General features: G+C 37.5%; 1 protein-coding gene across 1 annotated transcript in view; it reads left to right on the top strand.

The window, feature by feature from the left end:
• Positions 1-16,150, top strand: part of cntln (centlein, centrosomal protein) — a 336,531-nt gene that overhangs the window by 21,151 nt on the left and 299,230 nt on the right. The window contains 4 exon segments of the mRNA XM_057843797.1: positions 437-521; positions 5,308-5,442; positions 10,183-10,362; positions 13,268-13,401. Of these exon segments, the coding sequence (XP_057699780.1) occupies positions 437-521; positions 5,308-5,442; positions 10,183-10,362; positions 13,268-13,401 (534 nt within the window).

Raw genomic sequence — 16,150 nt, 5'->3', positions numbered from 1 at the left:
ACGATTAATTAATTTTTAAGCTGTGATTAACTCGATTAAACATTTTAATCGTTTGACAGCCCTAGAAAAAATATTTAGACATTGACAAAATGGGTATATCAAGACCTCCGTAGATTTAATTTGACCTTTAATCAGGTGAACATTATATGAATTGACTAAAGTTTGTAAAGCCGTCCACTTGTTAAGGAACCAAAAGCATGAGCAGTATAAAAGATGAGCTTACGTTGTGTCTCGTGCTCCAGTAGACCCTGACGAGATCACTTCACAATGTTCTGGGGAGCTTCGTGACTTATTAGTTCCGCCCAGTCTGCTAAGGTTTCGCTACATTTCTCCATAATAGTTCTTTTAAAGTGGACTTTAAAGCACCACTTTCACTGGACATAATCTGGGTTGTCAGTCAGTACACATGCAAATATCTCATCATTCTGTCTTGCAGGGAGAGGCACAAAGGCGAAATGAAGGACAGGAAGGTGCTGGAGATCCTGCAGGCCAAAGACTTCAAGATACAGGATCTGGAAATGGTACTGTGTGTGTTTTATCTCATAGCTTGTAACAAACTACATATATTTTTTCATTGTTAACCATCCAGGGAAGCTTTTGTCCTAGACCTAAAAAACTATTGCTTCCTCTCCCTCGAGTTAAGCACGACCGGGGTTAAAATTGTTCTTGTCGACCTCATTATCAACGTTTGAATTTATTTGACGCTCCCGCGTCTAAATCTCTATTAAAGCCCCCCCCTGCCCCGGTGCTCTTAGCACAGCAATCTGGAAGTAGCGAGGACTGCCTAAATCCACGATCTGGATGGATCAGACCCATTTCCCCCATCGTGGCAATTAATTGCATCCCAGAGCAGCGTGTTATTTGAGACGAGTGCACGCTCGCAGAAGGTAGTGGATTATAAGCCAATTCTAAATCGCAGCCGCTTGCCGAGAGAGGCCAGAAGGGCCACAAAAGCTGCCATGAAGCTGGCGTGAAATTCGGGTCTGCAATGTTTCAATGACATTGTATCTTGTTGTTAGCCTAGTAAATGTGAAAATTCTCGAGAAAGAAATAAGATTCACACGATATAATCCATTTTATGGAGATGGAAATGACACGTATAGCCAATAAAATACATTTTTTAATCAGGTGTTCATGCTCTATAGTTTATAGCAGGGGTCCCCAAACTACCCGGCTTGCCTCCACATTAGGTCCGGCCCCCTGAATTTAAAAAATTTTTTTTACTTGTGTTATTTATTTTCTGGCTTTTTCTGTGAAAAACCCAGAGAGGGTTATTTGGTTATTATCTATTTGATTAATAGTGTTATAATATTATATTATATTATATTATATTATATTATATTATATTATATTTAGGGCTGTCAAACGATTAAAATTTTTAATCATGTTAATCACAGCTTGAAAATAATCGTAATTAATCGTAATTTTAACCATCTATAAAATAGGCCATATTTTTCTGTAAATTATTGTTAGAATGTAAAGATAAGACACAAGACGGATATATACATTCAACGTACTGTACATAAGTACTGTATTTGTTTATTTTAACAATAAATCAACAATATGGCATTAACATTATTAACATTCTGTTAAAGCGATCCATGGATAGAAAGACTTGTAGTTCTTAAAAGATAAATGTTAGTACCAGTTATAGAAATCTTATATTAAAACCCCCCTTAATGTTTTCGTTTTAATAAAATTTGTAAAATTTTCAAACAAAAAATAAACTTGTAGCTCTCCATTGTTGATGTCAATAATTACACAATGCTCATGGTGCTGAAACCCATAAAATCAGTTGCACCCAAGCGCCAGCAGAGGGCGGCAAAACACTTAAAAAACACAAGTAACAAATGGACATGACACTGTGCTGTCATTTTAATCTGTTTGAGCGGGGCATGTGCGTTAAATGCGTCAAATATTTTAACGTGATTCATTAAAAAAATTAACTACCGCCCGTTAACGCGATAATTTTGACACCCCTAATTATTATATAATTTCACATGTTATTTTGGTGTTTTGGAGTGACACTGATGGTTTGGTAAATGTGTTAGCATGTTCTATAGGCAATAGTTATCTGAATAACTATTAATAGCTATGTTACGTTATAATACCGGCCACGTTCGCATTTCGTTGTTCATGCATCATGGAACATTATCATACTGTACGCTTATTCAGAATGTTGTTCTCTATTGTATTTTTATTTTAAATTGCCTTTCAAGATGACATATCTGTTCTATGTGTTGGATTTTATAAAGTAAATTTACCCCCCAAAATGCGACTTTTACTCCGGTAAGACTTACATATTTTTCCTTCCTCTTCATTGCGCATTTTTGGACAGGTGCGACTTACACTCAAGTGCGAAAAATATGGGACTAACATGTCACTAAATCAAAAGTCATTCAAACTCACGGGTTCAAAACAAAACTAAAATGACAACAAACTAAACATATCATCATAACAGAGCATCGCTTCAATGATATCTGGCGTCATCAAGCGTCGTGAATGGGTATAATGCAGTGCTTCTCAATTATTTTTCTATTATGCCCCCCCAGGAAGACGTAAATGTTCCGCGCCCCCCCCCAAATCTCTGCCGCCACTGTAAATATACTGTAGTATCATTTGTATAAAAATTCTTATTATTATAAGTACACCTCTGCATCACATTTTCTTTTTAATACTAAAGAAAAAAAGTAATATAGATCAACTTACAATAAAGTGTAAAAAAACAACAACACATCCATACTTTAGAAATCCACTCAAGAAACATTTTTTGACCGTTTGATACTGAAAAATAAAATGTAATATAATAATAAATTCAAATTGATCAGCAACATTAACTCACGAGGACGATATGCCAAACAATTAGACTGAAAAAACAAAAATTAATTGAACAAAAACGACAATGTAATTGGACAAAGGTACAGTTTTTATTTTTGCTGCAGGCAGTATCAGGTCCTTTGCTATGTTGTGGGGTTATTTTGCACTGAGCAACCTGGTATGCCACCTTATTTGATGCTGACAGTGCTCGCTGGTTTACTGATGTATCACTGACAAAGCGGGAGGATTTTTGGAAATATTCGGCACGTTTTCGCTGAAAAAAAAAAATTCCTGCTGTCCGCTGCAAACATTTTTATACAAAGTAAACAGACTGGCCTTTCCTCGTCTCCCACTGTACTAAAAGTCAAAGCCAAAAGTGAAATGCTACATACGCTTCGTCATATTTCCTTGTCTTGGCTTTTCATATCTCCATTGCTCTTTGCTTTATGCTGTTGTTGTGGCGGCACTGCCACCCATTGAATGGATGTGCAATTATACTTTATTCTAGTACAGTAAAAAAAAGTATGTTCCCCAAGGTAATGTGCGCCACCCCCAGCATCGCACTGCGCCCCCCGGGGGGGCCCGCCCCACTATTTAAGAAGTACTGGTATAATGTCTGTATAATTGTTCTATAAACATCAGGTCTGGTCAAAATACACAGAAAGTGGTCTCTAAATGTTTTGGGTATATACTGTATATATAATTATTACAAATGCGATAGTTACTTATACATATTACTACTGATATATTGTGTTATCACTGCAACTATATATCACCACTGGCACCAGTAAAGCTGTTATTACATAAATTTTGATTTTGAATGTACAATTCAAATATGGGGACGGCGGTAATGACGACGATGATGGCGGTGGTAGTGATGGTGGTGGTGATAGTACAATGATGATGACGATTTTTGGGAAGTGACTGTATTTACATTGAATTTTTGGGGAGTAAATTGGGGGTGGGACCCCAAAAAAAAGTTCTGCTTCTTCCCACTCCTTTTCGAGCTACGTATGTACTGTATGTACAGTGGTACCTCTACATACGACCACTTCGACACACGATCTTTTCGACATCCGACGTAAAATTTGAGCTGCCATTTGTTTCTACATCCGACGAGTTGCTCGAAATACGACGACATGACAGCACTGCAAACGAACCCACGGTGGATTTTCTTATGTGAGAAATCAACACAGTTTTCAAAAAAAGTTGATACAGTTGGAGAAACAAGGAAAAAAGTGATGCTTACCTTTGAAATGAAGATGCAAGTTATAGAAAAATATGAGCTTGGGGTGCGCGTCCCTGAACTGGCTCAACAATACAGCTCCATGATCCTCTTATGACCACCGTTCGCCACTATTTATAAGTTAAGGTGACAATTATTATTGTGGTAACATTGCCAAGGAAATCGCCAGCTTTGTCACGTTTTTATCATTTATTTAAGAACTTATCCAACACAAAACGCTCATTGTCTTAAGCAGTTGACTGCTCTCAGGAAAACGAAAGTATTATCTCTACCGCACTGACCTATCTCACTGAGACGTCACCTTCGCGGTGCGTTCAGGGACAGTAAAAAGTGTCCGCCATATTAGAATCCGATTCGTTACATTATTTTCAGGAATAATTATTAATTCTTCTTCTTCTTCTTATATTATTCTGAATTATTTATTTATAACTTATTTGTTTTTCTATGTTTAATTGCCATTTGTAACAGTGCCAGCAGTATTTATTAAGAATTTAGTGTATGTTTTTAGGCTTTGGAACGAATTAATGGAATTATAATGTATTCCTATGGGAAAATCCTGCTCGACATACGACCATTTCGACTTACAAACAAGGTCCTGGAACGAATTAAATTTGTATGTAGAGGTACCACTGTATTTGTTATTATTTTTTTGTTAAAATCAACATGTACTATTGTTATTGTTTTCCCCTATTCTTGCTGTTTTTGTTATTACTGCTCGAAATAAATTAATCAATCAATCAATCAATGTCTAGACCGCAAATATAAGACGACCCCCCTCTTTTTCAATATTATTTCAATGCAAAAAAACACAGTCTTGTATTCGGCCCAATACGGTAATTGCAATACCGTGATACCGCGGTATTTTCTGCTTAAGGTTATCATACCGTCAAAATCTCTTACCGGCACATGCCTACTGGACTGTCTCAGGAAATTAGAATACACAATATTCTAATTTTGTCTCAAAAAATTAGAATATTGTGTATTCTAATTTCCTGAGACAGTCCAGTAATTGTCATTTATTTCGGATATTTGTTTTTGGTCAAGAAATTTCTTTTCAGTGCATCCCAACATAAAACACAAACACCTGAGGGAAGATGTATTTCAGTTGCTTTGCAGCTCATAGTCATGCCTTTATGTTTAAGTTATTTATGAATGAGGAAGTTGCAATTGCACTGCAGACACAATATCCCTGAAGGTAACCATGCATTATTTCACTTATTCTTTTGCCAAACGTCTTTTCCTAGAGAGTGTCAGAGAAGCAGCAAGAGGTAAACAAGCTCCTCCAAAGACGCCCAGCGATGGACCAAGAGTCTTCTTTCATGAAGCGCGAGCTAGAAGACATGCGTCAACAGCTGCTTGACAAGAGCACACAACTTCAGGTCGGTCCAACAATTTCTAACGCGACAAGTCCCCTTGTAGCTTTAGCTATATATGAGATAGAGGCCTTCCTCTTGAACACACATTTATCTTGCAACAGACAACAGAGAATACTTAACAGTAAAAAGAAAAGCCTTTGGAAACTTGCAGATAAATACTTAATGACCGCGTCAGTGGGGAGAAGAGCGGAAAGAGTGCATTACGGTGTGGCCTCCCCTTAATTATGGCTGCACAAGACCCGGCTATGATTAATTGATAGAGGAACAGTCCTCTCGCAGTTTTGGCGCGGCCTCACGGCGAGAAATGGCAGGGGGACAGCATCAAAAAGGTAGTCTAATGGGCTTTGCAATGAGCGCCATTCTCATTAGAGCGAAAGATACCTGCGTGTGTCCGGCCGGCGCAGGTGACCTTGGCCAATCAGTGGATCACGCAGGCATCTCCCGGGACAAAATACAGGGAACAACAAAATATGAAAGCCCAGCAATCATTACATATTCATTATATACAGTATAGAGTGGGGCAAGTAAGTATTTAGTCAACCACTAATTGTGCAAGTTCTCCCACGTGAAAATATTACAGAGGCCTGTAATTGTCAACATGGGTAAACCTCAACCATGAGGGACAGAATGTGGGAAAAAAAAAACAAACAAAAAAACAGAAAATCACATTGTTTGATTTTTAAAGAATTTATTTGCAAATCATGGTGGAAAATAAGTATTTGGTCAAAACCAAAAGTTCATCTCAATTAGGGCTGCAGCTATCGAATATTTTAGTAATCGAGTAATCGACTGAAAATTCTATCGATTAATCGAGTAATCGGATAAAACAAATATATTTTTAGGTGAAGAGCAATTATAGATATACATGAGAAAACAAGACATTTCATCTAATCTTGAACCATTTTCAGTCAATCAATGTCTTTATTTTCGATGTATATTGTTGAAAACAGCCAACAATTGCATCTCAGATGTAACTAGAATAAAAAAAAAGACAAATTCACTGCTTTCACTCAAAAAACTTTTAGATCTTATTAAAAAATATATATATATATATATATATATATATATATATATATATCTTACCTAAAAATGCCGTTACGCTTGATAACACACATCACTTAAAAGTTGGGATTTTTTCCCTCATGTTTCAATTGAATTTCTCTTTGTGTCAAGCCATTTTTAAGTTCTAGTTAAGTTTTAAGTTAGACCTAGCCCTCCGCAGGGCTAACGTTATGTGAGCTAGTAGCGACAGTAACGTTAATCTTATTTATTAGCGCTTAGCGCTCTACTGCTTTAAGATGGCGGCTGTTTACTAACGCTGCCCAAACGCGGCCGAGTCTGTCACTGTGCATCTAGTTCAACATACATGTGATCTCTATGAGACGCATCAGACGCTACCTGTACCAACCTAGCATCGTGCGGGCTAGTATTTAGCAACGTTGGCGTCGTTTGTGGTGGCTGTCGGCTGCAGTAAGTTTTTTTTTTTTCCCTTCTTCCTCTCCGCACGTGACAGCGCGTTGTCCCGCATTAAAAGTAGTCCGAGCAAAACGTGATGCTTAGAGCTGTCAAAATAAACGATTACTCGAGGTGAATAAAATTACTCGGATCAGTTTTTAAACTCGAGTTACTCGAGTTGCTCGAGTACTCGTTTCAGCTCTAATCTCAATACTTTGTTATGTACCCTTTGTTGGCAATAATGGAGGCCAAACGTTTTCTGTAGCTTTTCACAAGCTTTTCACACACTGTTGCTGGTATTTTTGCCCATTCCTCCATGCAGATCTCCTCTAGAGCAGTGATGTTTTGGGGCTGTCATTGGGAAACACGGACTTTCAACTCCCTCCACAGATTTTGTATGGGGTTGAGATCTGGAGACTGGCTAAGCCACTCCAGGACCTTGAAATGCTTCTTAAGAAGCCACTCCTTTGTTGCCCTGGCTATGTGTTTGGGATCATTGTCGTGCTGAAAGAAACAGCCACGTCTTATCTTCATTGCCCTTGCTGATGGAAGGAGATTTTCACTCAAAATCTCTCGATACATGGCCCCATTCATTATCTCTCGATACATGGCCCCATTCATTCTGTCCTTTAGACAGATCAGTCATCCTGGTCCCTTTGCAGAAAAACAGCCCCAAAGCATGATGTTTCCACCCCTATGCTTCACAGTGGGTATGGTGCAATTCAGTATTCTTTTTCCTCCAAACAAGAGAACCTGTGTTTCTACCAAAAAATTCTATTTTGGTTTCATATGACCATAACACATTCTCCCAGCCCTCTTCTGTATCATCCAAATGCTCTCTAGCGAACAGCAAACGGGCCTGGACGTGTACTTTCTTCAGCAGGGGGACACGTCTGGCAGTGCAGGATTTGAGTCAATGGCGGCACATTGTGTTACTCATAGTAGCCTTTGTTACTATGGTCCCAGCTCTCTGTAGGTCATTCACGAGGTCCCCCCACGTGGTTCTGGGATTTTTGCTCCCCGTTCTTGTTATCATTTTGACGCCACGGGGTGAGGAGGGAGTTGAAAGTCCGTGTTGCGCAATGACAGCCTCAAAACATCACTGCTCTAGAGGAGATCTGCATGGAGCAATGGGCCAAAATACCAGCAACAGTGTGTGAAAATATTGTGAAGAGTTACAGAAAACAACTTTAAAAATTATTCACTCGACTGTTTTAAACTTTTAAACGAATTACGTCACAATGAAAAATTTGGCGTCTATCTCTATCTACCTCATAACTACCACTTCTTTGTAGTTTTTTGTTGTTGTTGTTGTTGTTAGTGTCGGATTTTCCCCGATATGTGAGAGGATACATAATTGATCCAAACCACAAAAAAAAAATTGAACAATAACATTTAAAAGGGTAACTATATGAAAAATTAAATCTCAACCAGTCCTTGTTGTCTGCCATTTCTGCATCGTGACCCTTGTTATATCACCATGTTTCACCCATAAAAAAAAAAAAAAAAAATCCGGCTGTGGCCATTCACAGCTGATTCTTGACACTCGGTGATACATGCCTCATGGAGTTTTTGGATCGAAAGTTCCAAACAAGGTAAGTACGCGATAATATCTCGTTAAAATCGTGGCGTCTTTAATTCTGCTCTCGCGTGCTCTCGCCTCCAGTTAGGGCTTTGCTGTTTAATTGTTTTTTATTTTATTTTTTTTAAATACCCTCCTGTTCAAAATTTTTGTTCCCCCAGAAAATAGAGATTTTAAGTAGGGTTGTTCCGATCATTTTTTTATGCTCCCGATCGTTTTAGTTTGAGTATTTGCCGATCCCGATATTTCCCGATCCGATTGTTTTTTTTTTCAATTCCAATCATTCCCGATAATTTTCCCCGATCATATACATTTTGGCAATGCATTAAGAAAAAAATGAATAAAACTCAGACGAATATATACATTCAACATACAGTACATAAGTACTGTATTTGTTTATTATGACAATAAATCCTCAAGATGACATTTACATTATTAACATTCTTTCTGTGAGAGGGATCAACGGACAGAAAAACTTGTAATTCTTAAAGGATAAATGTGACTTTGTATATTGTGACTAAATATTGTCATCTAGTGTATTTGTTGAGCTTTCAGTAAATGATACTGTAGCCATGCCCAAATGCATGATGGGAAGTGCAACCATGACTGTGCATAGTGGTACCAATTGATATATCTTCTCTGCGTTGGGAAATAACAAAGGGTGTTAAGAAAAAGATCAGCTACTACCTTTCTTCCCCACATTGCTTCCCACGATATTTTTAATCATTGAGAGAGGGATTGTAAGGCTTTAGCCAATTAAAAAAAGGCTTCAAAGGCAGCCAAAATCCTCTCTACGCACTTTACGTTGCTTTTTAGCTCTATGTTTACGTAAAACGGTGACATTATGGATTTAACGCGACAATACGTGAGTGGGTAGTGCAGCGCATGTGCTAATTGCGTTAAATATTTTAATGTTATTACCGCTGTTAACGCGATAAATTTGTTAGCCCTACTTTAAGCCAAAACTAAAGACTTTGGATAAGTGTAAGACATTTTGTCTGTAACGTTAAATACAGTTAGAAAACGATTTAATAAAAAAAAAAAAAAAGATATATTAAAAAAGGCATGTCCGATATTTTTTTTTGCCGATTCCGATACTTTGAAAATGACGTGATCGGATGCCGATCGATCGGGACATCTTTAATTTGAAGCTTTCCAATGACACATGGATATCGGACAATTTTGAAAGTTGGCCAAATGGGGGGTCTCAGAGCGGAACTTCAAGTCACCTGAGTGTTTTCCCCCTTATGTCGAATTTTCCTCTGGTTGTCTTCTCGTGAGACGAAAACTGGCATCTGTCTAATTATGTTGTAGTCTCCTTAGCCACGTTTTTATCTCACCACCGTCATGAAAAAATTGTTCGTCAACAAAGTATTTTCCTTATTGTTGACAAAAACAAGACTGGAGTTAAATTAGTGCCCTATAATGGGATAACTTGCCCCTGAGTAACCCTAAATCATGTGGTACATTAAACAAATAAGCATTTGAACTGCAAACTGTCCAAAATAATAAACTATCACTTAAAAATCTGAGATCTGGCAGCGATGCAAATACGATCAGAACTTTTTGACTTAGCAAACAATCACAATAAACACAGGGGATGGCAAAACCTCCTCCGTAATAACTTTTGTTTTTCTTGCACTATTGTTTATTTGGCCCTCTCGACCTCTCCTCCTGACACGCACACCTCCCTCATCCTCGTCCAGGAATTGAAGACGGAGTGTGGGAGGAAAGAGGAGGAGGCGCAGCAGGCAGCGCGTGCACTCGAGGAGGAGAAAGGGGGATTAACATCCCGCTGTGTCGCCCTGCAAGCTGACCTGGAGGAGAAAGAGAAGCAGGCCATGCACCACCGTGACCAGAGGGAGGCTGCTCAGGCCAGAGTCAAGGTTTGAATAACACACACAGGATGGTCCTTGTCCTCTATGGTGTCTCTCTTTCTTAGGTGCACCTTGACATCTGTGATCCTTTCTAACATCGGGGAAAAACACGGCAGCAAAGCAAACTTTACAAACAGTTGTGGATGATGGGGAGGTGTTCTGCCTACATAGGTGGTTATAGAATGTTATCACAATAGAAATCCTTTTTCCATGTAATTAATGAAAATATTTTTGACATAAAAAGAGGTACTCCAAAGAGAGGAAAGTGAAATCCTCCCCCAAAAGGTCATAAAAAGAGTATCCATATCCAAAAATAATTTGAGCGTACAGTGTATCACAAAAGTGAGTCCACCCCTCGCATTTCTGCAGATATTTAAGTATATCTTTTTATGGGACAACACTGACAAAATGACACTCTGACACAATGAAAAGTAGTCTGTGTGCAGCTTATATAATAGAGTTAATATCTAAACCCCTGGCAACAAAAGTGAAAGTGCCATGTTGGAACTTTCAGTGACCAATGTGAGATATTGTGAGAGCTGAACTACAAATTTGAACACACCTGGACCTAGTAACACTAATGAGTCACATGAAATTTTGGAGGGAAAATGACAAGCAGTACGCAATTTGGACATTTAGGGATGTAGTCTCTAAGGGGTATACTCACTTTTGTTGCCAGGTGTTTAGATATTAATGGCTACATTTTAAGTTCTTTTGAGGGGGAAATAAATGAACTCTACTATATAAGCTGCACATAGACTACTTTTCATTGTGTCAAAGTGTTATTTTGTCAGTGTTGTCCCATGAAAAGATACAGTATACTTAAATATCTGCAGACATGCGAGGGGTGTACTCACTTTTGTGATACACTGTAAAGTGAAATTTTTTGTGAATGGTGAATGTGGCAGTTTCTCCATAATAGTATAAACTAGGGCTGTCAAAATAATCGCGTTAACGGGTGATAATTAATTTTTTAAAATTAATCACTTTAAAATATTTGACGCAATTAACGCACATGCCCCACTCAGATAGATTTAAATGACAGTACAGTGAAATGCCCATATGTTAATTGTATTTTGTGGAGTTTTGTCGCCCTCTACTGGCGCTTGGGTGCGACTGATTTTATAGGCTTCAGCACCCATGAGCAATGTGTAAGTAATTATTGACATCAACAATGGCGGGCTATTAGTTTATTTTTTGATTGAAAATTTTACAAATTTTATTAAAACGAAAACATTAAGAGGGGTTTTAATATAAAATTTCTATAACTTGTACTAACGTTTATGTTTTAAGAACTAAAAGTCTTTCTATCCATGGATCGCTTTAACAGAATGTTAATAATGTTAATGCCATCTTGTTGATTTTTTTGTTATAATAAACAAATATAGTCCTTATGTACCGTATGTCGAATGTATATATCCATCTTGTGTCTTATCTTTCCATTCCAACAATAATTTACAGAAAAATATGGCATATTTTATAGATGGTTTGAATTGTGATTAATTGCGATTAATTACGATTAATTAATTTTTAAGCAATTTAAAAAAAAAATTTAATCGTTTGACAGCCCTAGTATAAACATTTCTGCTCATGAAATTGTTCACCACAACCAGAATTCATTCGAAAGTCAATTTTGGGAAGTATAAAGGATTTTAATTGTGCCTTGTAATCCGAAAACTACGGTATCTACAATTTATCATCAGTATGATGATTTTTTTTCTTATGTTATTGTCATCTTTATCGTTGTACAGGTAGTATCTTGATTATATTTCAGTAAAGATTACATTCCATTGTGGTTTGAAATTAAATTAATCTAAAGCGCTAATTAACAATTGTAAACGTGTATGCCTGTTGAATACACAGCCATATTTTTCAAAATGACTACCATAATTTTCACACTATAAGGCACACCTGACTATAAGCCGCCATCCACCAAATTTGACACGAAAACGGCATTTGTTTATAGATAAGCCGTACTGTACTATAAACCGCGGCTGGCCTCACTATATTATGGGATATTTACACCAAAAGATATCAACCGGTAACACTTTATTTGACAGCGGCATCATAAGACTGTCATAAGACCAAATGAACCACCACGAAGCTTTGAACCAATTGGCTGCAAAGCTTCATTACTTGAAGAAGTTTCATTTGGCCATCACTGCTCTCTTGGGGGAGACGGTAAAGCTCTGCTGCCACCTGCTGTCAACTCAGTTGTCTTCCAACATGCCTCCTTGAATGCATTGCAGGGCTACAGATGTAAATAACAAAGCCGAATTCATGTTCTGTGCTAATCATTTCTTCAGTTACTGTTCTAGTTGTTTCATTGCATGCTAGTTATGGAATTTGCTAACACTTTATTTGACAGTGGCGGCGTAAGACTGTCACGAAACCATCATAACTATGACATGACACTGCCATGAGCATTAATGAATGCTTATGACAGATGTCATTTTGTGTTACAAAATTACGTTATCCCCCTAAAATTCCGATTATATCTGTAGGATATAAATTGTGTTAAATGATAGTGAAATTGACTTACCCAATTCAACTTTTTACTTATGCAACGTACTCCTTCATCGGTAGAGTTAATTGTGATTTTTTTTTTTTCTTTTGCCCCCCTTGTTATATTATCATTTTATTCACGTAAAACTTAATTCCAGCAAATCAGCTGTTCCTAACAATCTGTCAACTTTATATCTTGCACATTAGAACTTTTCCCCATCTGGTTTTACTACTGTACTCTCCTAAATTACTTCCTAAATTGTTACAATTTCCAAAGTCAAAATACATTTAAGTAGAAGCTGTAATGTCCAACCATCATGTTACTGCAATCTCTATTTAACAAAACCGGACATGTTTGACAGTCCTTTACAAATTAAACTAGATGAAAGCTATAATAATTTCTTACCAGGAACTTGAGGAAGAAGTACGCAGCGCCTGGCAGGAGGTATCCAAAATACAGAGCCATAACAGCACCCTGGCAGCTTGTGTCTCTGTCAAAGAACAAGAGGTGGCAACAAAAGAGGATCAGCTTCATAAACTCAGGTAAGATGTACACCACACAATACTCATCTGCCAACTACAATAGGTAAATACAGTACTCAAGATACGAAAGTTTCGATGCACAAAAAAAATCATTTTACGAAAAAGTTTTCAAAAGATTTTTCGCTACATATTACGAAAAATTATTCAACATACAAAAGATGATACGTACTGTAATCCAGAAATACGGCTAGCAGCAACTAAGTTTGACTATAAATTTAAACGTACAAAATTAGGGGTGCACGATATTCATTTTTTAAAGCCGATATCGATAACTTCCTGCTCCTTAAGGCCGATACCGATACGATAACCGATAATATATATATATATATATATATATATATATATATATATATATATATATAATTTTTCAATGTAAATTCACCTGAGTTTTTGAACACCCGTAGGTACAAAATACTAGTGGTGGATTCAGCATAGATTTGCCTTTGACCTAACCAGAATTTCATGACATGAACATTATTATAATGAACAAAACAAAGACAAGAACAGTTTTGACTTCAAATAAAGTTCCCATATCAATTTTTTCAGATAGCTATAATTTGAGTCAATCACAATCAATCAGTTAATGTCATTGACGATGTGTGCCTCTGAACAATAAGCACAGAACTAAAACATAAACCCAACAGGTATTGTGCTTTGTCAGCAGATAAAACATTTGGTGCAACAGGAGAGGAGACTTTTGTCGTCTTGGTCCATGAAACAACTTTCTTAACCTGGCAATTATAGGACAGCAAGCCTATCAATAACCAAAAAGCCTCTTAATAACTTAAGGGCAACCATAACACTGTAAAATGCAAACATTTGCTTATTGCCATAGTAAGGTTCATCACTCAGTGATGAAGAAATAAGGCCTGTAGAACAGTAATTATGTGCCATAATTAATATTAACAGGCCCGATAATAAATAATGTTATTGGATTTATTGGGATGACGTCATAATTCCTATTATCGTCTCTAATCTAAACCCCACAATGTTCAACACAATACAGTGGTACCTCTACATACGATCACTTCGACACACGATCTTTTCGACATCCGACGTAAAATTTGAGCCGCCATTTGTTTCTACATGCGACGAGTTGCTCGAAATACGACGACATGACAGCACTGCAAACGAACGCACGGTGGATTTTCTTGTGTGAGAAATCAACACAGTTTTCAAAAAAAGTTGATACAGTTGGAGAAACAAGGAAAAAAGTGATGCTTACCTTTGAAATGAAGATGCAAGTTATAGAAAAATATGAGCTTGGTGTGCGCGTCCCTGAACTGGCTCAACAATACAGCTCCATGGTCCTCTTCCGACCACCGTTCGCCACTATTTATAAGTTAAGGTGACAATTATTATTGTGGTAACATTGCCAAGGAAATCGCCAGCTTCGTCACGTTTTTATCATTTATTTAAGAACTTATCCAACACAAAACGACCATTGTCTTAAGCAGTTGACTGCTCTCAAGAAAACGGAAGTATTATCTCTACCGCACCGACCTATCTCACTGAGACGTCAGCTTCGCGGTGCGTTCAGGGACAGTAAAAAGTGTCCGCCATATTAGGATCCGATTCGTTACATTATTTACAGGAATAATTATTAATTATTCTTATTATTATTATATTATTCTGAATTATTTATTTATAACTTATTTGTTTTTCTATGTTTAATTGCCATTTGTAACAGTGCCAGCAGTATTTATTAAGAATTTAGTGTATGTTTTTAGGCTTTGGAACGAATTAATGGAATTATAATGTATTCCTATGGGAAAATCCTGCTCGACATACGACCATTTCGACTTACAAACAAGGTCCTGGAACGAATTAAATTCGTATGTAGAGGTACCACTGTATATGAAACAAAAGAATGATACTGTATAACTTAAGGCAGAGGTATGCTTCCGCGTCAGACCTGCGCCGTCAAGGAAGACCCGATTTACGAGCCCGACGTGTTCCTATTGAATTTTCAAACCCTAACGTCACGTTGACACATATGACGTGGCGGAAATGGACTGTGATTGGCCCGCTCAGGCTGTTGTTTCCGGTTCAGCGCGAAATCACCGCCATTGTACGTCGACGCATATGACGTGGCGGAAATGGACTGTGATTGGTCCGCTTAGGCTGTTGTTTCCGGTTCAGCGTGAAATCACCGCCATTGTAGACTAGAATCAAACATTATTTTTCTACATGCAAAAATGGACCAAGCCGATGGGAGTATCATCGAAGAGCAAGTCTCGTCAAGACATCATAAAGCTTGCCAAATGGCAAGGTCAGCCAGTGATTAAATTTAAAAAAAAAATGGAAGAACCACCGAGACGTGTGTGTTCGGAATCAAGTGGCCACATGAAGTGGTGACCCAGTCGGCCAAAAACTGCCAGCTTTTTATTACTTTATGTCGTATTTTTGGTTGGTGCACTTCATCATTTATTGTGTACATATATTTGCTGTCAGACTGTGAATTATTTACGTGTCACACTTCAAGTATCTGAAGAATAAAGCACAGGTTTGGTGCCAAAAGAGTTGTTTTGATGTTTAATTTTCAACAGACAGTTCACACACGATACATCATCACTGATTGATGTCTCATCAATCACATCACTATTTCATCTATTTTAGTAGTCGATTAATCTATGAACTATTTAGTTTGAATAATCGAGTAATCGGATTACGAACATAAAGATTCAAACACCTGAGCTTAGCCTCAAATGGTATAAAAAAAAAAATAAATAAGGATCTAAGTACAACA

This window comes from Corythoichthys intestinalis, chromosome 8 (genome assembly GCF_030265065.1).
Source record: "Corythoichthys intestinalis isolate RoL2023-P3 chromosome 8, ASM3026506v1, whole genome shotgun sequence".
Classification (NCBI taxonomy): Eukaryota; Metazoa; Chordata; class Actinopteri; order Syngnathiformes; family Syngnathidae; genus Corythoichthys; species Corythoichthys intestinalis.
This window is presented reverse-complemented; position numbering and strand designations above follow the sequence as displayed.